Source organism: Pyxicephalus adspersus, chromosome 6, assembly GCF_032062135.1.
Source record: "Pyxicephalus adspersus chromosome 6, UCB_Pads_2.0, whole genome shotgun sequence".
Lineage (NCBI taxonomy): Eukaryota > Metazoa > Chordata > Amphibia > Anura > Pyxicephalidae > Pyxicephalus > Pyxicephalus adspersus.
In genome coordinates, this window is record NC_092863.1 from 81110679 (window position 1) to 81134795 (window position 24117).

Consider the following 24117-nt stretch of genomic DNA (forward strand, 5'->3'; position numbering starts at 1 on the left):
CCCGAGCATTAGAATATTATGTTATATATATTGTTGTATATCTTCACACTTTTTAAGACAGCTTGTGTACTACCTAAATATCTATCTTGATACCAAGATTTCAGATGATAGTTGAAATCAGCGTCGCTGTGGGGGTGCCTGTCTGCACTACAAGCTAATGGGGATAGGCAATTAATGGGTCCACCAGGATCTAGCCTTGCTTTAAGAAAGTACTTCAAGAAAATATGTCTCTGAGGATAGGCTTAAGTTGTGAAGCAGTTCTAATATGGAGGAAACCTTGGAACAGCTTAGCAGCATGTTGTGGGTTCTCCTGGTATGAGCAATCAAACAAGATTTTCACGTGGAATTACTCCTTCAATGACACGCCTTCATCTGATCATTTCTGATCAAGGTCTTCTGCTGATCTGATTGAAAATGGCCAAGTTAGGAAAAAGTCTACAACACCTCTGGACTGCCATCAAAGGTGAGAAATTGGGTGGTAAGTGATCTGCCCATTATAGGTTAGTCACTGCACACTGTTGTGAACCGCTGGGTCTATTTGCCACTTACATTTCTTGCACCTACACTCCCCAAATTGATTGATATGTGTTGGCATGTATTGTGAATATCAGGGAAACTGCAGCCAAATGTAGTTCTGCCATGGGTAAGTTCAGATGGGCATATGTTAAACAACCAGTTAACCACACCCAGGAACCCCTTTTCAAAAGATAGGGATATGTAGGCATCCAGTAGGGTGTTTGACAGCCATTTGCGAAACTTTTGCTGAAAAGGTTGGAAGTCTGTGGAAGCAGACCACCCTGAGACGCTGCATTAGGTATCTCAAAAACCAATAACAAGAGCTTTGGAGTGGTAGAGGGCTGCTTGGCCACTGTGAATCGCAGAAGTCCAGCTGTCAAAAACTGCTATTTGAATTTATCCTAAAAGAAAACACGGGTATTCATGTTCCTAAAAGAAAACACGGGTATTCATGTTCCTAAAAGAAAACACGGGTATTCATGTTCCCGATACAAAACACAAAGACAAGATTGTTATTTAATTTGATGAACCCTTGATTGCTATTTCCTGCTAGATTGCTATATCCCATCACACAGAATTTAAATGACTTGATGTAGTAAACATATTACACTGCATCCCTAAATGAAAGTAATCTGTAAATACAATCAACAAAACAAAAACAAAAAAAATTAGGGGCACAAATCAGAATTCAACAAAGAAAACAAGAACACACTTTTTTGTGCCAACTACAATAGTTAAAAGCTTATTGACACACAATTCAATTAATTTGTAAAGGAACTTACCATTCTTGCTGACATCTAGTTCCCTGAGATTAATGAGATTTGCTATAGATGCTGGCAATATTGTTAGGTCATTGTCTGGCAAACTCAACTTGTGCAGAGACTGGCAGTTAAATAGTTGCTATTGAGAAAAAATAAAGACAGGAAACAAATCAGCTTCCATTTTCTACTTTAAAGATAATGGTGTTAAAATACAGAATAATACAACATGCAATGAAAAAATGAGCCATAGTATTTCAATTCTTACAACTCTGATGAATTATAGGAAAAGGGATGCCTTGTCCAAACTAGTGCTTCACCATTTTCCCCTTTTCATTCAACACCCAGAATTACATTCACAAGTAATTTCTGTAATCCAAAGCTTGCTTCACCATTTCAGACTTTCTACTGAAGGCTCAACCATGCTCCCATTTACGTGAATGGGAGAGGTTGGGAGCCATTTTGTGCATGCATTTACATGTGGCTAAGGCTGTGGTTGCAGTGGATTGTGGTGCGGTTTGCTTAAGTGACAGGATTCCTCTTGAGGAAGAACTGGACCTGACGGTTTACTCCAGCAATGTGTGTGTGTGTGTATATGTATGTATGTATCTATATATATATATATATATATATATATATATATAATAAATAGACATGAGGAAATGTTGGGATAACAGAACAAAATCAAACCCCAAAAAGCCCCTTAACCTGCTTTAATTTACTGTAAAAGATCTAAGCAAATGTGACCAGTGGACACACAGTTTGTTCTAATGATCACAATGGCACACATTTATAATTTAATTAAATACAGAGGCTATATTTACCCAGGCAGTAATTTTATAATAAATGTTAATTGGCATGACTAAACTTAGATTTAATGCCTATTACATGTTTGCATTGAACTAGCTCAGCAAGGCTGTGTCAGTAATTTGTTTAAAGCAAAGGGCATCAGAAGGCATCGACTAGAATAGGCTCGGAGCTAGAATACGTGGTAGCATTTCTGTGCTGGAACACAATAATGTGAGTCGAAGCACGGCCTCCTCTCTAATGAAAATAACTGCATCACAGAACACAATGAGCCTCTGGACTGCCGCAATCGAGAAAGGAAAAAAAAACTACACCAACATCATATCATCACTGATGTTAGAAAGAAATGAATGTGTTACATTGCACTGTAAGTCCAAACCAGTCCCATAAATCACATTATGTTCCGTGTCACAGCTTTCATCAATAAACTCTATGTTCTCACAATGTGTTATTATTGTTGTAACCATTGTAGCTATTCCAGAAGGAACATTTTGTAACATTAACACAAACACTATACATAAGGAATGAGAGTGGGAAGTAGGAACAAGCTTACAAACATATTTTGCTGATGTATACAATATATTTTCTGCTTTTTGAGGTTCTTTTATAAATGCTGACAAAAGGAATGCTTTGGATTTGGTGAAATTTCTTAAAACTATACACCAAAATGTCTAAATGCACCTATTTAAAATCCACAAATGAAGCATCTGTCTGTGTTATATTGACGTGCATGATCTATGCCAAATCCAGAGAGACAATCTGCCCACCGCCCTGAGCCCGAATTGAATATGGGGGACATGGTCCGCGACCCTGGCCAGTGTGCACCCCCAAGCAGGGTCCTTACACTGACAATGCTAGAGGGTGCACCAACCATAGCGGCGGACCACCCACATTTTTTACATGGACCACAGGCTGGAGACCGCTGTGTTAGTATATTTTCTTCCAAAATAGCTATATACATGCACATGATTGCACATCACGCTCAGTTATAGCCAGCACAATTTTACAGAAGTGACATTGTTAGGATTTTAGGTCATAAAATGTTATACAACGGACAATTAGGATATACAACATGCAGTTAAACAAGAGATGCAAATTTGAATTGTCTATGTATAGCTTGGCAGGTTGTCAGTATTTGTCTTAGAAAATAAACCCAAAAGAATTACAAAACGAATGATATAAACAAAACCATTGTGTGTCAGATAAAAGAGTGTATCAGTGTTCTTCCCTAAGCTGAACCAGACAGTAAACACAGGATGACCTTGTGTATTTCTATATCCTCCTCTGACATTTATGAGGCTTGTTTCCTCTGTATCACGTCATGGCCACCATAAAACTGCCTTTTTATTGTTTATTATTGGACTGTTGTATGATTGTCAGGTTGTGTGCGACACTCCCAAAATACCATCGTAGTGACAAAAGAGTATATGAGCACAATTAACTCCAACCAAATTACAAAACATTACACAGATATTTAGTTAAAAGGCTTCTACAATAAAATAGGCAGTGATGAAGATTCTTAAGCAATTGCTCATTATCAGAAATAAAAATTGGTCCTGTACTTGAAGTGTTTCAAATCTCATATACTGTAAGCATTGGATTTATGAACTTTCACTCCCACCCTATATCCCTGAGCCAAGACCCAGAAAGGATTGTAAACTTCACCTGACTTTCTGGTACTTCGTACTGGAGGAATGAGACCTGCAGAAGTCTGTACTGACTTCAGAGCCACTACAGTAAATGAAAAGTCCAAAATAATTAGATACTGCAACATAATCGCAGTAAAAATGGATGATACAGATTAAAATTTATCCTAATGTTAGATCTGGCCTTCTGTCCCAGGTTTAAACCTTGGCCAGGACACTATCTGCATGGAGTTTGTTTGTTCTTTCCTTCGGGTTCTCTGGTTTCCTTCCACATTCCAAAAACATGCAGTTCGGTTATTTGGCATATGACTATAGTAGGGCCATTAGATTGTGAGCCCCTATGAGGGACAGCTAGTGACATGACTATGGGCTTTGTACAGCTCTGTGTAATATGTTGACGCTCTATAATATGTTGACGCTCTATATACTGTGTAATATTAATAAAAAAGGAAACCATATCAATTAATTAGCAATACAAATGCACCTAAATGTATTAAACTAATTCCCAAGATTTGCTTGATCAGTTTTTATCTTAATTTATATTAGATAACAAGGTGGTATACTGAAAGGAGTGAAAATGAAAATTACAAAGCACCATTTTCTAACCAAGGTGGCTAAATGCATATTTTTTAATGTGCGGTTCAGAGCAGTTCACCCAGAATGGCACGCCAATACATCAATGTTGCAATGAACCACAATGCAAGGTAGTGAACTTCTAGGCACTGTGTTAGGTGAAAGGGCAATTTGTGGTCCATTGTGGTGCTTTGGCAGCCTAATAAAGAGAGTGGGCTGCTTTATTATAACGAGCATTAATGAGTCAATCTGACTGGTTCAGTGCCTGGGAATCCTAGGTCATGTTTTAAATATTGGTAGAAACCCCAGAACACTGATATAAGATATCACTTACATGACATGATATGACATGACTGTGTACTTTATACAGCACTGCGTAATATGATGGCGCTATATAAATCATGTGAATAAAAATAATAATTACCTAAACAGAAACCTAATATAAAGTAATCTAAAAAGAATATAGTTGCCTTCTTGGGGCTGCAAACCTCAAGCTTGCTTTAATATTTGTGAAGCAACTGACCTAAAACAAATGTGCAAATGATAATGTAATAAATTCCTAACTATTATTATGCTAATTATAACAATTCAAAGGACTAAGAACTTTTCTGATGGCAACTTGCAGATTTATTTTATTTACTTTAAAAAAATAAAAGCATTCATATGACAATGAGGAGAATCATAAGCAATAAAAAAAAACACTTGGTTTACTCTTTACTTTTTGGTTATTCTTTCAGGTATAAATATATATTCCACAGACTCTTTGGTGATTATGTAGCTAAAAAATATTATGTGCAATAATCCAGATTTTAAAAGCAGTAGGTGATATTTGGTTGTGTATAATATATTGATCCTTTTCTTGAGCACTTGGCAGTGTTAAGAAGCCTATTGGAGTTTATTTCTGGGATATCTAAATTATTGAATACATTTTTTTATCTTTTTGAGTTTACAAAATAATGCCAAACTTATAGTTACTTAAAAAAAAGGATTTCCAAAAACTAGTTGAACTTTCATGCACTATTGCACAAAGTTGCTGTCATGAATACTGAGCTAGCAAAGTTCATGTAAACTCCCAAATGCAAAAACAAAAAAAAGCCACAATAGAATGTAGAAATCTTTTCCTTGAAAAGTTAAAGGGTCAGAGTTATATAAGTAGCTCACATAATATACATGTTTGTAACGTGACATAAATGCCAATTAATGTGATGGTCTCCGTCCACGAGTCACAAAAAGTAATGATTCACTGTGATTCACACCGGAAGGCTAGAATTTGACGTGTTGATAGAGACTGATGAGTGACTAGCAGCAAGTGCAAGCAAATAATGGAGGCATGACCTAATAACATGTTCTACATCTTTACACATCCACATATTACAAATGAGGCAGTGGAAAATCATCACAATGAAAGGAGAAGAGAGAAAGGGAGGGACAATAATGTGTCACGTCTCATTGATTTCTTTACATTTTATACTCTGTCGTTGCCAACTGAAGTGTTTAACACATCTAATGTGACGACTACAAAGTAAACAAAGCGATATTATTTACACTGGGTAAAGACACAATTTTTTATGAATTCTGGACAAATGTCAGGGATAGTAAGAACTTAAAACTTTATTATAATACAATTATATAAGATGGAATTGCTGATCTTTTCCTTTGAGAATGATACCATGGCCGTCATGTCCTGGCTTTAATGTTTGAGTCAGAGCTGAAATAAGTATAGTGATGGGGATTTTTGGCACTTTAACTTCATATTTGGCCCAGATCTGTAACAACTCTGAAGCCATGCACAGCCAGGGAACTAGCATTTTTAGAAGGAATCCAGCATGGGTTCATTTTATTGTGTGTACATTAAGGAATATTTCCCGCTGCCAGGTTTCCCAAAGGTCAAAACTTTTACAGATCAGTGCATATCTACTGCTTACCCCAAGACGATTCTCAGGCCTAAGTATTGGCTGCTCAGACAGCAAACAACACATTAGGAGGAAGCAGGTGAACAGGGACACTTTTTTGCCTAGGCAATTTTGCAAGCTTCAGGTGCAAGTCAAGGTGGCTGTAGAGGGCAGAAAAGGCCAATGCTCTTTAAGTGTATATAGACGAAAACCTTAAGTTTTTGTGGGAGTTGAAAGAGGTTCAAAGCCCTTATTTTTTGCTGGTAATATAAACCTTTGGGAAATTATCCTCCAACTCCTGTTTTAGAGACACAAAAGTGAAAGAAAATCTATTAATGATTGTTCCTAAACAGATATTGCCATTGGAAGATTTTTACTCTTGTTCTACGGAGCACTCCAACATTTTTAATTTGCATTTACTTTTTGTGGTGTCGACAGTCACCTCTCCCAAATAAGGACACAGACAGCAATAAAAACTAGACAGAGGGTCTCAACCCCTTCCTACTCTTGTTATTCCCTGTCTCGGTGTTACTGATGTCTTCTAGTCATTTCCAGCCACTTCCTGTCTACATGCGCTCATTACAGTGTTGGCTGCATATCATTGCATTGGAATGACTGCCTAATAGTGTTTGCAGTGGACCATGCCTGCACATAGGATAACGCATATGTCCCCTCCATGATGGAAGTACCTGTTATATCAGAACCACGAGGCATTTTTTTTTTTATAAACACATTACAGCAAAGTAAAACAATTTTGTTTTCCAGTGTGAGCAAAGTACAGGCTGACTTTAAACTCAAAATACAGTAAGCAACTATGCAAATAGTATTACTGAACAATGGATGAACTTTAATACTATCCAGGAAAAACAGCGAGGGAGCCAAAATCATACATTCCCTTTTGTTTGCCTTTCTAATTTTCATGTATTCCATGCAGCCTAGATCAGAGGAGTATCCTGGAGCAGTAATATAGCCTGTTACAAGCTCTTGGATTGTAAGCTCTTTTGGGAAGGGTCTTCTTTGGAGTCTTTGTATCAAACATGCAGTTTGTCATCTACAACCCCTATTAATTTGCAGTGGTATATAATGTTTTGGCTTTTTTTTTTAAAAAGTAATTATTATCCTATTCTGTGAAACCTTCCCAGAATTCTTCAGAGCAGAGGTTCCCGTCTGTGGCTGGACAGGAGGCAGAGGCACAAGCAGCGGTAGCTCTGCCGCAGCCCTCCTTACACTACTCCAAAGCTAGTGACAGTGTGACAGCAGGAGTGCAACCAGCGGGAGCACAGGTGCTTCTCCTCACACTGCTCACACAGGAGCTGCTGAGAATGGCAGAGCAATGTTTGTAAGGCTAATAATTCTCTGCCATTCCCAGCAGCTCTGCCACCTGACAGCACACCGGCTCTCTTATACTACTCTGCTATTCTCAGTTAGTGTGATGACAATAGCAGAGCAGTGTAAACTGTACATATACCGGGCCATGGCAAAATTTTGTTCTATATTATCGGGCCCTGCTGTCAGAAAGGTTGGCGACCATTGCTTTAGAGTGATGTATGTCATGTCTGCAATTGACATCTGTGGACACAACACATGTCAGGTACCTATAACCAGTGCTAGTCCCTGGACAGAGCCATCACAGTTTGATTTTGCACAGGTCTGTTCTACCCTAAAATTACCACTACTTTGTGGATTTAGGCAATGGCTCCACTTTCAAAACCGAATATATAACACTCTCCAAAGCCTCAAGACCATCCCTTAAAGAGATTTCAAAATAAACTATAATTGAAGTTCCACTAATCACAAAAAAAAAAAAACAGACACCTGAACGTAACAGGTGAACCAAAAAATATGATACCCTTTCAAAGGCATTTATGTAATGTTATATAAAAGAGTAAAAAAAAATACAGCAAAAGCTACTTGAAACCAAGATCTAGAAGTATCACTGACCCGGCTTGAAGAAATCTAGGTCACAAACCAAAGAAGAACAAAGAGTACATTAAAAAAGTCTGTATGATTCAGCATTCCGTGTATATTGTGCAGTTATAGAAACAGGTAAGTGCAGTGTTTTGCTGATAGTTAGGAATCTGAGAAAACGTGCTGAGCTGAACTTGAAAAGTGCAAAAACCTTCAGCACAAATCTTCTTCCAAGATGTTACCAGAATGAATTTGCTATTCTAAAAACAGTACCTTTTTGCATATTTGTTTTGTAAGGGTTTTTTCATCCAAAAAAAAATAAAAACTGTTCTCTGCTACAGCTTCTGTGAAGAAAATCAGTGCATGGTTGTAATCTGCAGCTGTATTTGTTTTGCAGATGACATACTGATGTAACCTCTATCTCAGGTTCTCCCTTAAGCTACATACACACTTCCAATTATTATCGTTGGAAAACGAACGACGAACGTTCATGCACGATATATATGAACGATCGTATAGCACCGATCCTGCACATAGAGTTAACGACACGATCGTTCGTAGATATTGTACACACAATAGATACGATCGTTTGAGCGATAGAGGAACTATGTGCACAACAGGAAAGTGAACGGACGTTCGTTCATCACGCATGCTCTGAACATGGACGATCAACGAACGACCGTACACACGAACGATGTTCAACGATCGTCGTCCAATCCGATCCGTCGGTCCGGTCGTTCATTTCCAGCGACTTTCCTCGTTCGTCGGCGTCGTTGGTTACTTTTTTACGAACGATTTTTTGCCCAATCGATCCCCAATCGATCGTTCGTCGTTCGATTGGAACGATAAAAATTGGAAGTGTGTACGCACCTTTACTTTGTGTGCACACTTGTTATCCTGTAGGAGAGATTTCTCTTTTTTGATGTTCCACTTAGATGGGGTTAAAAGAACAGAAAGTGATGGGAAGTTGTCCAATGGTGACAGAGCCAGGAAACAGGATTTTTTTTTTTTTTTTTTTTTTTTTTTTTTAAGTTGGAAAGGTTTGAAACCACTGTGGGGATTTTTTTTAAACGTCAAAGGTTTGTTTATGTTCAGGTGACCCCCTTACCTACCTCATGCTCAAATTAGGGGTAAGTAATGAGGAGCAATATGCCCCATTGGAGTCAAGGGCTGCATTTTCTTTTTCTTGACTTTTGCCGAGATTTTGGTGGAGTTCAGTGTTAAAGTAAACCTGTACCCTCTTTTAAGAAAGCACTCTGTAACCTCTTCTTGGAAGGCCAGTGATTACAGGTTGTTATACTATTCAGAACTGCTTCTCTCTCGATAAAAGACTATGAACATTTAAAAGTACTAAAACCGACCAAACAAAGGTAAATAACACCTGTAATGAATTCTTAGCGATCTCTAAAGCACTGCAAATGGATGTCAAAAGCCCCTGGCAATTTGTCGATTAAAGCCCTTCAACACAGGCCCTACTTAGGTTCTCTTCTAATTTTAGAATGCCCAACTACCTAACTTGTGTGTGTCAGTGGAGCAGCCTTAAAAACTCAATCTTCCAGATAAGGGGGACACACAAGCACCCATCCCTCCTATATTCCACATTACAATGCTAGGTGCCTGAGTAACCCATTAATATGATCTAGATCTCCAACATAGGTAAAAGGGAAGCATGTGTGGGTCTATGTAAATACCAATTTTCAACGGGTAAGTGAATGTGAGCACCATGGGAAAAAATGGCAGGCACTTCTGGCAGCCTACTATACAGTTATCATTTTTTTTGTTTTTCAATTGAAAGCACAGGTTTACATTAAAGTAAAACTGTCATGATAAATAAATTGAGTTACCACATTCAATGGAGTTTGTACCTTCCGACACAAGCCCTAAACAGTGGCTTCAACCTTTCAGTCCTCAGATGTCTGACAAACTGCCATTGTTTCCTGAGAACGTTGGAGCTTCCTGAGAGCTAGAATGACTATGCTGCCCATACATCAGCAGATCTCCTCAGCTGCTAGAACTACTGTTAATGAAACATACTGGGCCAACACTCTATCGGCCTCGGCAAGCCTGGCAAACAGACGTCCCATGATGTCATTGCTTCCTGAGTGTTGGCCTCCCCAGCCGATTGTTGTGCGGCACGGCTGTGGCTCTTTGTTGCATGAAAAGCCCGTAAACACTGGGCCCGTCTGTCAAGCTGTACATGTATCTTGGACATACTTAAGATAATACAATCATTAACTTTCTAATCTCAGGAGCTGCCTTTATCACTTGATATTCCTGTCCATTATTTAAGGTATGTCAGGTTTTCTCCCTGTGAAAGACAAAAGGAAAACACTGGCATCTCTGCTGCATCAGAACGTTACATGCTTAAAATTCACTTCCAAAATTGGAGACCAAAGACCCACTTCAACCTTACAAATGATTACAGCTTTCCTAGTGAGACTTTTATATTATTCCTTAGAAAATGTTCACACTGTGTAAGAAACTGTCTGATTCTAGACCAGCTTTTAGATCAAGCTGCTCAACCTTAAATAAATAATTTGATCATGCACATGTAGCAATTGCATTGAGAAAATACTGTACGGTGTCTTCATCTGCCAACATTGGATTACATTTTTTTATCCTGTGATTTTTATATTATGTGCATATTAATTAATCAGCTGGACAAATATTTTGCTCCACACAGATTGGCAGCATAACATTTGAAAAGCAAACCAGAGCCGTCAGGCAGACTCTCAGCATAACATCAGCTTGCTGCCAATGTTACAGGCTTTGCACTGCTGGTTGCCATTGGTAAATTCAGCTATTATAGATTTTTTAAATGAATTCATTTTTTTAATTACTCCCAGATTCTTGTTTCCTCCTATATCCACAATTCCTCATAAGCATGCAAGCTTCAAAGCACCAGATAAGTTAAACTGGCTAAAGCTTAGAATAAATCTGTCTTTTTCAGAACCTTCTATACTAGAACCTCTAAATTCTCCCACCATTGATCACACTGTTTTGGAAGACATCTCCTAAAAATATAACACAACACCTCTAAAACCTAAAAGATATCTTATGACAGGAGGTTAATTCAACATAATTGAGAGGACAAGAATGGTCACCTTTGCCACTAAATTAAGCTACCTATATTTTTGTTAGGTAAAAAAGCTTACCTAAAAGAAAAACATCTTACTAAGCATTTGGAAGTTCATTCTGTCTTTTAAACTCCATATTTTGGTTAGCATCATGAAAAGTAAGAATTGATATATAAAATTCAATAATAACCAATTATGTCACCTGCCCAGCAGAGCAAGTCAGACCACCTTATGTCTTCCACCATCAGGATGTGTCCAAGATCAGTCCAGGTTTCATATAATGCCATGGAGTTTCATATCATCTCTGGACAACTTTTTTATTTATATTATGGATCAGATGTTTTTAAAGACAACATAGGCCACCAAGCCAATAAATTAAGGCTGAACATATAAATGTCTGAAATTAAAGAGTACCCTCAACTCCAAAATGAAAATAAAGCTGTAAAACGTATATTGGGACCATCTGCTGAAGCCTCTAATATGCATTTTCTTTTTAATTAGAGATTAGGGCATAACACTGCCTGAAATCATTATACTGTCAGGAAAGAGGTACATTGTAGATATCAGTTACCCAAATCATAAAAACATACACACTTTGCCCATTATAGGACTAAACTACACAGAACAGAATCCACTGCCAAGAATTTGAAGAACCATCATACACCACAAGAAAATCTTACAAATTCCTACTTGGAGAGTAACAGCTACTGACTATTTTAACTCCCTACTCTCCTAGGACTCAATTTTTCACCTCCTACCCCAAATATTTGCTGCCAGGTTGACATTAGCTTCACTACTGTCTGAATCAGTGACTAAGAACAATATCGCAGTCAGAAAAGTCAGAACTCCTGGTGTGCAGGTCAATGACCCAGAAACTGCTGCCACTGGATCAGCCAGAAAAGGACAGTCTGCAATGGCAGACTACATGTTTCTCTCGGTATAGGTTTAATTTAACAAGACAAATTAGCAATTTTAATTCTACTACCTGACATATTGTTTAACAAATTCTTCTATGCAGAAGAAAAAAATAAAATAGGAGAACAATCAGCCTTGAAAAAAAAAAAAAAGAAAGCATCCATTTACATTAAGGGGTATTATGATATGATCATATTAAATGACCACAACTGAGCACCTGAACATGCTGAGATATTGATTTAATGATGATGGTGTATGGAACTTTGATATTTGTCCTCTTAGGCCAGTCTGGTGCAAAAAGCTACAAATATTTCCATGATATAGAACACAAACCTAGGACTAATGAAAAACACTCATCATTAAGTAGTGATGGTGGTCTCAAATTCTCAGACAAGGCTTGAAATTGCAAGCTTCAGTTGTAAATATCAGTCATTCATAGCTACCCTCAAGCTGATAAAAGACATCAGACAGCTAATGGAAATGATTGCATGAATGTCCCATTGTCTGCAAGATTATATAAGTGACTGAAAGTGACAGTCTGGGCATAAAAACTTTATTGTTTAGTTAATGATGAAAAGCAGAAGCAGCAGCACTTTGCTTTGCAATGGGGTACACAGTAGCCACCAAGCAAGCTTTCTTAACTGCTAATAAAATAAGGTCATTAGGCAAACACTTTTCAGGGAGTTTGGTGCACTGCATAAAATGATTTTAGGATACCAAGAAGACAACAGGGCATTAGGCATTTTGTGGTAGGCTGCTAGGTCAATCGACATTAATGCAACAATCGCCCCTTTCCTCCTCTCTAATTACTACTTGGGAGAGTGCTGAAGCTGAACACTGAAATTTCAGACATCTGGCCAACTTGCTTTTCCAGAGCCTAGTTTTCCATAACTGTTAAGGTTTTGTAGAAATCCAATGGAGGGACACAGTTCTTCGGGTAGTAAAACCTTTAAGAAACATGTACATGAGCTTTTTTTGCTTCTATCTGTGTTACTTTTCTTCCTCAACTGAATAGTTGTGAATGTAAAGTAGCTCAAAACATTAGAAATGAAAGTCAAAGGAAAGGGGAAGCAAAGTAAAGTTTTATATTTGCTAATTGGCTACGTTAATCTGCATTTGCCATTTTCAACCAGGTTTCTGTGTAACCCTAGGATTCCCCAAAATGTTGCTAGGTGTTCAGAGTTGCAGAACAACCTCCTATTTAATAACCGGATTAGGAGAGTCAGCCCCTAATGAGCTCTTTAGCTGTCAGTAAAGGCGGCATTCCTCCTAATAACCACCAATGTAAGGAGATACTTTTATGTTTGTTGTAACAATCCTTAATATTTTTTGTACTTAAAACACTAAAATTTTACAATGCACTACACTTTCATCAGTGAAGCTGGGTGATCCAGCAGCTGGGAATGGATTTCTTCCAAGTCATTTGCTATTTGCTAGCAAATGCTTTGAATCCAGGACCTGATCCATTCCAAGTTTGCGGGATCATCCAGCTTCACTGATGAAAGTGTATCTACTCCAGCCTTGGAGAGCTTAAATAAATCAGGCCCATTTGAAGAGTGCAACAGCATAAAAACTACCTCAGAGTTAAGAAGAATATAGCCAACAACCCTGTTATGCATCACCTGGAAGACATTGCCTAAAGTCAGGAAACTAAAAACAATCACCAGACCTTAGGAGACCTCTTTACCAAAGATACACTCAATGTTAGATAGAGTAAATGGATCTCTAAATGTGTTGGAAAAGTGCACTTATTCTTTAAACAAGTCAAGAGTGTGTGACTCCTGCAGTATATAAACATGGGAGGGTATCAGTGTGAAATTACATCAGCTTTTGATGGCACTGATGGCTAAAAAATAAATAAAATAAGCATCTTCTGTAGAATAAATGTAATTGGGTGTCAGCTAAATGAGGGTTTTGGAAGTATAAGGAACTCCCTGGCTAAACGTTGTGCTCATGAGATGGAGCTGGGCTTTAAGTGAGTGGCTGGCACAGGGTTCTGCCAAGAAAGCTGGAGCAGCGACGTGAGCTAATGCCTATAAAGCACAGCTGGAAGACACCCAGGAGAAAAGGCTGCTTGTCATCAGTGTCACGGAAAATATGAAGCCTGTACAGTAAAAGTGGTACCTTGGGAAGTTCTTCAATCTGGTTGGCATCCAAATAAAGTTCCTCCAAGGTTTTCTCAAATGTGAAAATCTCTTTCGGCACCTGTTCCAGGCTGCAGTGAGAGTAGTCAAGCGAGGTCACAGTTTCTTCCTCTCCCCGCAAACACCGGCACGGCACCAGCCGCACAAACAGGTTTCTCTTCGCAGTCATTTTCAGGCACTGGTTAAAAAGAAAAAAAAAAGTCAGTGTTAAACTCACTCAGGTATTAGAACCCATTCGAATAGGTCTTGCCGCCACTGGAATTTTTTAGGATACAAGATTCCCATCACTGCTTAGCAAGTAATATTCCTTGTCTTCCCTATACACATTGTTAATACCTATTAAACCGCAAGTAGCTCATACATGAAAATCCAGCTAGACGAGTTTCGATGTGGTAGGATTCCATGGATATGCTTCCTATTATAGTATTATTATCATGCACACTTTAACCACTCATTGGCTGGAGAAGTTACCTAATTTTGTTACCTAAAAAAAAAAAAAAAAANAAAAAAATATATATATATATATATATATATATATATATATATATATATATATATATATATATATATATATATATATATATATTTAAAGTACCTTTTTAAGATAACCAGCTGCCAGCAGCGATAAAGGCCTGGTACCAGAGAAGCCACCCTTGTCCCTATGTCTACATGCCAGGCTGTTCAGATGGGAATGGGGTATGTGTGTATGGTAGTAGCTAAGTGAGTGGGCAAGATTGAACACTTCCAAGAAGTGCCGGAGCTTTACCAGTTCTAATTTAGCCTGGCATTTTGACTAGTTACTGAAAGTATGTGAAATTTTTGTTCCCAAAATCTATGGTCCATTCACCAGCTACATTATTATTATTTTTTTATGAAATGTAAGCACACTGTAATGACTTCATGTAGTGGGCTACACATCAATTCCCACATCCCTGTGAAACCCTGGATATGAAGTTATGACTGAAAGTAGGACTTATGCCCAAGCTGGCACTAAACCCAGCATTGTTTTCTGACAATCTGCTAGTCAACAGTTCCATACCAGAGCGAGGTGATGGCCTATCAACAACATTGTTAGCTGAGCACGTTTTAGCACCTAAAGTCCTGACATGCAAAGAACTGCTATTAGCTAGGTCCGTCTGCTTTTACAAGCAAAAATGCATGAACGAAAAGCCAAATAGTTTGGATAGAGTTGCACTATGGACAACATAAAAGGTATAAATTTATAATAATTTCAGGTGATCAAAGAGATTCCCATATCCCAATGTTACTGTTAGGATTGCTGAAATGTAGATGTACATACTCTAAACAAGGATCCGGTCTATAAACCCTGACAATTACTAAAGGTTGTGTTCACAGAACTGAATAAGCAAAGCTAATAAACAGTGGAATACTCTGCAAAGCAAGCAGTAAACCTGTATGAGGACTCAATACTCTGTTGAAGTTTTGCACAGCAGAGTCTATAAAACTGCTCCCAGGATATCCTGGATTGAATCAGCGGCATCATCACAATAAATTTGTAGTCATGGTGATGTTAATGTAAAACGTACTAAATGAAGTGCAAAAACTATTCCAGGCACTCCTACATACACAACATATATCATGGGGGAGGATATATGAATAAATACAAAGTAAGCCAATTATACATCCTTCTGTTTGGAATCTTCGGCACATCATTCAGTCATGAGCTCCCTATTAAACATGGACATCAGCAAATTAATTTATACAATTTGATGCATAAATGATTGCATGTAAAAAGTATATCGTCTTAATAAGCAGTTTAATAAATTCTAAAAACCATGTCTCCATCTATAATTTGAATTTAATATGTATATGAGGCAGTCATAAGGGTTCATTACAAACACAGTGTCTATACCATGCTATGCAGAGGTGCAAGGTGGTTGTGTTGTACTATTAATACTCAATACAAATGTAATGCCTAGTACACTGTTGCCTGAAATGATGTTTGATGATAGTTTAGGGTGACATTTTAGGAATGACGGCCTTACAGATGGGGTGCTTGGTTCTCTGATAAACAGCACGCTCTGTTCTATGGAGAGAGGTGGACAGGGAATAAGCGCGAATTGTCACATTGCGTGGTTATATAAAAGTATACCAAAGGTAGTAGTTAGCAGATGGCCAACATATTAGATCACCAACAACCTTCTTAATGATGGCATAGGAGACCTGTACACACACTATATTTTCGCAAAAGATTATTACAAACAACTATTTTGAGCAATGAAAATTTAAGGCACATGGAAACCCTAGGGGTTGACCAAAAACAATACACTTCCTATGCGGCTGGTCTCAAAACTTAACAGTTATTAAGATAGAGCCAGATATCTGCACTGGGCCACTGAGAGCTCTGTCTAGAGTTTAGTGTAGAGGCCATCAACTATGTTTCAGGGAACGCTAGTAATCATTTCCAGGACAGTAGGATAAGGGAGAGGAGGACTTGGAGGTACCCCACTGTATCTGCCTCATTCAGAATTACAGCGATTGCTCCGGAAAGTAATTTGATGACTGGTGGAATAGATTACTGAACAACTTTGGGTGATGTAAAGACACTCTATACTTTAATTAAGCTAGAATATGCCAGTGAAACTCATTGGTATTCAAATTTAAAATCTGCATATGCAACCCAAAAAATAAAGCCTAACCTTTTTTTGTTTTGCAAAGGCTTCATGTATTTGTCCTTTTCACCTATTGGGAAGATCTTCTCTCACTTGCTATTGCATGATGTTCATGCGAGAAAATAGGGGTGAAGCGAGAAAGACAACGGAACCCAAAAGTACAGACAGCAATAAAAATATCAGTTTCATAGCAAGGTAAAACAAAATGCAAAAATGTATTTTATTTACATGTTAAAAAAAAATCATAATGTATTTATTGAAAATATTGGAAATATTGAAAATTTCCCTTTAAATCAATCCCAAAGACACCATTCCCTATTCTAACAACTCCCATCTGCAGCACAAGATCCACGGTAATGAAAGCCAGAAACCAAACCCTGACAATGCATGAGTCTCTTTATTTTCTTCCCTGAACAAGTAAAAGCCACCTCTGTATCTGATCCTTGTTAGAAGAGCCAGATGGACGGTGAATCGTGCATAGTATGAACAACAGGAACCATGGAACGGGATGTCTTGTATAGTGCAAACTCAGTTACTACTTGGCACTGTCAGAAGAAAAGCATTTAACAGCCTGCCGAGAGTGGTGATAAGCTAGCAAATTGAAACAGAGACCCTGCTTCAAAAAAAGACGTACCCACAATCCTCCAGTGGATGTAAAGTTTAGCTCAGCCTTGGCATAGTTATGCCCTCTCTTGCACTAAAGGCTTACAGACACAGATGAAGAAAATGAGGACTGTGGTAGAGATGGAGCATAACTATATTATCTAATGCAGTTACAAATATAAACGTTTCAACAATTATTAGATGGGGCTAAGAAGCATCTGCAGCATAAAGGCAGGCAATGCCACAATGATTTCACATTTATATCAATGCTAAAGAAAATGGCTAACAAAAAACTTCTCAAAGGTGAAGGGGACTTCCCATTTAGACAGTAGTTACTGGGGAGAACACCGTGTGTGTGTGTATATATATATATATATATATATATATATATATATATATATATATACACACACATACATATATACACACACACATATATATATATATACACATATATACACACACACACATATATATACACATATATACACACACACACACACACACACACACACACACACACCAAAAACAGCCGGGTGGTTACTGAAAAGTGCCGGTTGATGCGCCCCAAAATGGGCTGGGTAGAACACTGTATTTTTATATAAATATATATATATATATATTATATATATATATATATATATATATAATAGCAACCAGGAGTTTATCAGACCCAAAGTCAGCAATGGATAACATCTGGACATTTTCTACACAGCCGATTTCCCATTTCCAAATCTATTTCAGTACAGCTCACAATGCAAAATGTAGGCTTTGCTATCCAGCACGTAATACAAAATAAAATAATTGCATTTTCTGCTTTCTTCTATACATAAGGGTGATGTTTATTTTTTAGAAATGTATTTTGCCTTACCATACATATTAAACCTATGCCATACAGAAGTAAATCAATAAATCAAGTCACTACTGTAAGCAACTTAAACAGCTTGTTATTCTCGCGTATAAAGACATAGCATATGTACAATATCACTGATTGTAAGTAAACAAAGCATGTTGGATTTAAATAAACAAAACAAAAAAAGCCTCCAACTGGCTGCATGGTATAAACATGTTGTTTGACTCAGGGACAGGATCTATCATCTTTAAAATAAGTTGCGTTCAAGAATAATTATGCTAGGTTCCCACTTGTAGAAAACGCTGGAGAAGCTTCATGGTAGCATCTACCTGTGGCAGCATCATAGGAATAGGCATGACCGTGAGTGGTACTAGTACTGACGCTGGATTCTGAGGATTAAGTCAAACGAAATCTGAGGTCATAAAAGGGGGACAAATCCTTCAGAATGAAATATACACACACATATATGTACACAAATACACCTACTCGCTAAAAAGCTTGGTCCACTGTTCCCAGCATTGGGCACAAGGGTCAAGTAAATGTTGCCCTACTACACCCAGGGTTCTTTCTGCTGGTCTGTGGTTATACGAGCCACGGGGAACAACCAGATTGTGCAGAGGAGGAACAAATACACCGCACAGACAAGACACAAGCTCCCGGAAAGGTAAGTTATGTGCTATTTCTATGTAACTTATTAATATATGCATTTGCGAGGGCCTTTCAATATGGATAACACACAAATCAAAATAAAATAAACATTTCTGATGGTGGTCCTGTCATGAATGCAACCTTTTACTATGAGCTGCTTCGTTCAGTAAAAACAATGGAAGGTTCAATACAGCTTCATCAAAAGCCAGACAGACCTTCTTTTAGTGCATATTATTGTGAGATCTTGAGGGTACAGTAAAACATGATTTTTTACATGCATTACTGCCGTTTGTAATTGTTTACTATAGAATCAGCTACATAAGAAGTTATGTAGGGAGGTGAAGGGAGGATTGGAGAATTGGGCCAGCATAGGCAGTAATTAAACACTCCCAGAAGAAGGGAAGGGGCTGTGTATTTTTCTGGCACACGTTACTAAATAAAAAAAAAAATGTAAGAAATGCTGCAAAAAATGTGGCGCATAAACATTCTATTTTCTGTACTTTTCCCTGCAAGTTCTTGGATGACTTTGACAAGTTTTTTTAATGATAGTTCATAGGTCTAAAGGGAATCCTTAATATTCTGAATTGTATTAAGCGACATTTTCCAAAAACATGGTGCTACCGAGACTTGGCATACAGTGTGCAGCAACTGCATACTAGTTGCAGTACTCCCAATTGGGTAAACCTGGTTCTTCATCTCAACAGCTCCTTTTTACAAAAATATCCCATCTTTATTTTCACCTTTTTGAGACACGTATCAGCAAACCTTCAGTACAAAGCGTATATTGTATTTTAGTACAAGGAAATCTTTCATTTGCAGCAGGTGGGAAATTGCAGACATAACCAACTCTTCAGTTTTAGGTCTGACCTTGACATAAAGAAAACAGGATTAATCATGTTTTACCTAAATGTTTGTTTACACAGCATGTATGACATTTAAAACGTTCACAATGAACCTCCAGTGAATACTTGACAAAGTCCTGCTATCACATTACAGGAACCTGGAGTAAAATGCATGGTCCGCTTATACTGATCTGGGCTCTAACCCAATGACTGTAGTTTCAAAATGTACTTAAAGAAAAAAAAGGTATAATAATACCTTATCGTTGCATAGGCAAGACTGGGTATTACGTTCATACTGGTTAGATCCTACAGAATTTAGAATTGCAGCTAAAATCTTGCAAGAACACATACTTGTAGTGGAGCCGAGTGCTTTGCATTCCCCAGGCCCCCACCCAAAAATACACCCAGTGATGCAGATGCAAGGAAACACAACATACATTTTGGAAACACAAAAGTTATGATTTTAAAGTGGAAAGGCGTAGATAATATATACTAACCATGCATTGTACTTGTAAGGTTAACTGTAAAGACTTTTCTAACTTTAGAATGCAAAAAGAGAAGTAAGAAATCCAGATAGGGGAACGCTTTCTGGAAATAACCTGGTCAAACAATAAAAACAGGTTATTGTTTCCTTAATACCCATGAGAATCTAAAGGCCCATAAAAACATAAATAATATTTTATACTCTGATATTACACTCAAACAATACAGGTAGTTGCTAAGTTGAAACTGCCTGCAAAAGAGCACTCCAGAAACCACTGCTAAAAAGGAGATATGACCCAGACTTATGAATGGGAAGGACTGGAAGTGGGGTACATCAAAACCAAACTGTAATACTGTAGAAAATAGAAGCAATGCAGCTTTATTAGCTTTTGTCTACAGTATGTGGCAGTGAAGCAGTGAGCAGTGAGTGCACATGCACAGAATGTGATAATGCCGAGTAAGGCCAGCACATCCTTTACATGCACACTTACAACTCTGGTAGGGAGTGATGTTGCCATATCGGACAAGTTTGTACCTTCAGCTCCAGCAATGATTTATTTTGCCAACCATACACCATGTGTGTGCAGCTAGTCCCACATACTGCCCATGCTCAGAAGAGGAATGAGGAAGAAAGCTGGCAGTAGTAATGAAAACATTGGCACTAGGGGAGATAAGACCATATGAAAAGTGCAGAAGAATGCAAACTCTTGATATATTGCGTGGAAAGGTACGCATGTCGTACAAATTCCTGATTTTTATAGGTAAACATCTAGGTGAAAGTCCCTTTTTAATTCCTTTGGGGACTTTTCCTGTTGCCCTGTCCATGGAGGAAACTGCAAGTACCTTCATGCACAAAGTCCTGGAATTTACAGATAATAAATACATTTCACCACAGAACCGAGTATCCAAAACTTGATGCACAAGTGGCTACGAGTAAAAAAAAAAGTCATTCTTACCATTTATAGAACAATAAAGCTAAACTATATGGTAACAAAAACATTAGGAAGCAAACAGATATCTGAGAATAGAATGTTGAGCTTTTAACAAACCGTGGGATGTATAGAAATGTTTAAAGAAAATAAGGTCCAAACATAGGTCACTTTGATTGATGACTTTCATGTATTCAAGGCTCATTCACACTTGCAGCACCATGTGCTATAATATTTATTTTTAATATTATTAATAATAAAAAACAGGATTTAAACTGATCTCATCACCTCCTAGATTGTAAGCTCTTTGGGGCAGGGTCCCCCTGTGTCATTGTTTGTATCTGTCTGTCATTTGAAACCCCTATTTACTGTACAGCGCTGTGTAATATGCTGGCGATATATAAATCCTGTTTAATAAAAATAATAATATTATTGTCAATGTACCCTTTTCATAAATATAAGCTAAATATACTCGTAAAATCTGTATTAAGTACTTGCATGCATGCTGTTTAACACTTTGGCCTTTTTTTTTGGAGATTTTATAACTATAACCCTGCTTTTCCATATCTTCCCATATCACATCCTCTCACTACTATTATGAGGGGTATTATTCTTGCAAGTATTAATTTATTTTGTATTATTGAGGATGCAGCAGATGGTGTGAGACTTCCCTCCCTTAGTTTTATAATGGCTGTGGTGGAGGTCAGAAATGGAAAATCAAGCAGAGATAACTTGCTGCTGGAACCTTCGAAAGATACAAGAAGCCAGCGTGTGACCTAGCCTTTAATATGATCAGACATCTTTCTAGCTCGTGGACATGAAAAAGTAAAATGATTTGGAGATATGTTAGAATGGTTATAGAGAAAAATGAAATGATAAAACATGATACAATTATTGCCAAATGACCACATATTTATATTTCTGTTTGGGCTTGAACAGCAGCAATGTATCACAATAACCCTATTACATAGTACTGCCATAAATAAAAATAACACAATAAGAATAAATGAATGTCAAAAAGCACATACAGTATATGATATAAAATGGAGAAACTCATTGCCCCGTCTGGTGCTATAAAACTTATAAAGTCTGAATATCCTAGTTCAGGGCTGGCTAACTCCACCTAGCCACATACAGGCCAGAATTTTGATAAAAAAACAGATTAATTTTCAGTGTCTCTGTAAATTATAACTTACTAAATTTACTGCTGCCTTTTACAAAAATAAAAAAACATTTGTGGATCCTGGCTGTAGTGAGAATTGAACAGCTCTGCTGCAGTTACAATTCCCTTTTAAATGCCTGAAAATGATTAGCGCTTGTGTAATAATTACAGGTGCTTCAGTTTTAAAATGCAGAAGGAACCCAGTTACTGCACGCTTGGCATGTTTTATGTCATTAATGGTTTATAGTTGTCTTTAGGCTAAAAATCTTTGGACAACTTCATGCAATACATTCTTTCCACCATAATAACAAGTTTTAACCCTGACACACACAGCATTAAAAGTAGTTGGCATTCTACTATTAGTCATGTCCAATCTTGAGAATATGCTGCCAATTCCTAAATAGCTCCACAAAACTGACTGTAATGCACAACATTATTCCAAATTAGTTTTTTAAAGACAAAGCTTACAGTGCAGTGTGCAACCCAGATTTTTTTTTAAGCTGGGTGGGAAAAATTGTAGGCGGGTGTCGCCCAACCCAACTCCACCCTAAAAACAGCCGGGTGGTTACTGAAAAGTGCTGAGTGGTGCACCCAGCTAAAAAGGGACTGGGGAGAGCACTGCAGTGCATTCAAAGCTCCAACAGTCCCTGTATATAGACACATTACTTTAAATTAGGCCCTGCAATATCAGAACCAGGAACAAAAACCCTCTGATCCTAGGAACAGGAGGACGGCTTCGTACATAAATCAGTGAAGATATTTAGTGGTGGATGGGCACAGACATGGAATTAATCAGGGTATCTGGCTTATAAGATCAGCAAATGGTGATATTAACAGACACAAATCTCTGTTATACATCACCACTGCTGACATTTCATCTTTGATACATGTCCAGAAACACTACGCTTATCTGCCGTTATCTTCCATCCTCCTCTAGAATACGCAAGGCATATAAATGCATACTCCAGATTCCTCAATTCATATGAAGTTTTCAAATGCCAATAAACTGACACATTGTAACTTGATGCCAAAAGTTCTTATTACATGTTTTTACAATGTGATCATATTGTTGCTGGTTTTTCCCTTTAACACTGTAGGCGCCATTGCCCTAGTAGTAGAAATTTTGCCTAAAGTTTAACATGAGGCCTAAAGGTTATATTAAAGTTAGAAATCAGAAAAGAAATATTCATGTTTTAAATGTATAACGCACCAAGAGGTAATGCTGATTATTTTTTAACCAATAACTATTTAATTTATTTCATCTATTTTTAAGACCAGTTCTCCAGTATCTCAAGTGTTGATGTACGGCTGTCATCAGTATATCAAATTACTTTTAGTGTAACAAGTCAGATTTGTTGCTTTAAGCTCCAGTTTACACTATCCCAATGAATCAAATATATATATATATTGTATAAAAAAATTTAAACATTTTGATTTGGAGAAGACCCCGTCAGAATAAATTGCAGCCTTTGCCACCTTTAGGAGGATTCACCCCTCTATTCATCATGATGAGAGTATCACAAAACAAACTGCTAAGAAATTCAAAACATTGCTGCTCAAACAGAACAGGAACGGGTAAAAAGACTTTTTCCCAAAGGGACGCCTGTTGTACTGACCACGGCTTTAAAAAAAATGACCTTCACCTTGAAAGGCTTTCTTTCTCTATTTGTCTATAGACAAGAATCAAGGAGAAGTCTCAAAGAGACAAATATTGCCAAAATAAAACCT

At 37.6% G+C, this 24117-nt stretch overlaps 1 protein-coding gene across 5 annotated transcripts in view; it reads right to left on the reverse strand.

Annotated features, from left to right (window-relative positions):
- ERBIN (erbb2 interacting protein) overlaps positions 1–24117 on the reverse strand; it is a 148026-nt gene that overhangs the window by 44963 nt on the left and 78946 nt on the right. For all 5 annotated transcript variants that reach the window (XM_072416344.1, XM_072416342.1, XM_072416343.1 and 2 more), the window contains 2 exons: positions 14217–14414; positions 1299–1416 (listed from right to left, as the gene is read on the reverse strand). In XM_072416344.1, coding sequence (XP_072272445.1) covers positions 1299–1416; positions 14217–14405 — 307 coding nt within the window. In that variant the 5' untranslated portion in view covers positions 14406–14414. The remainder of the gene's footprint in view (positions 1–1298; positions 1417–14216; positions 14415–24117) is intronic.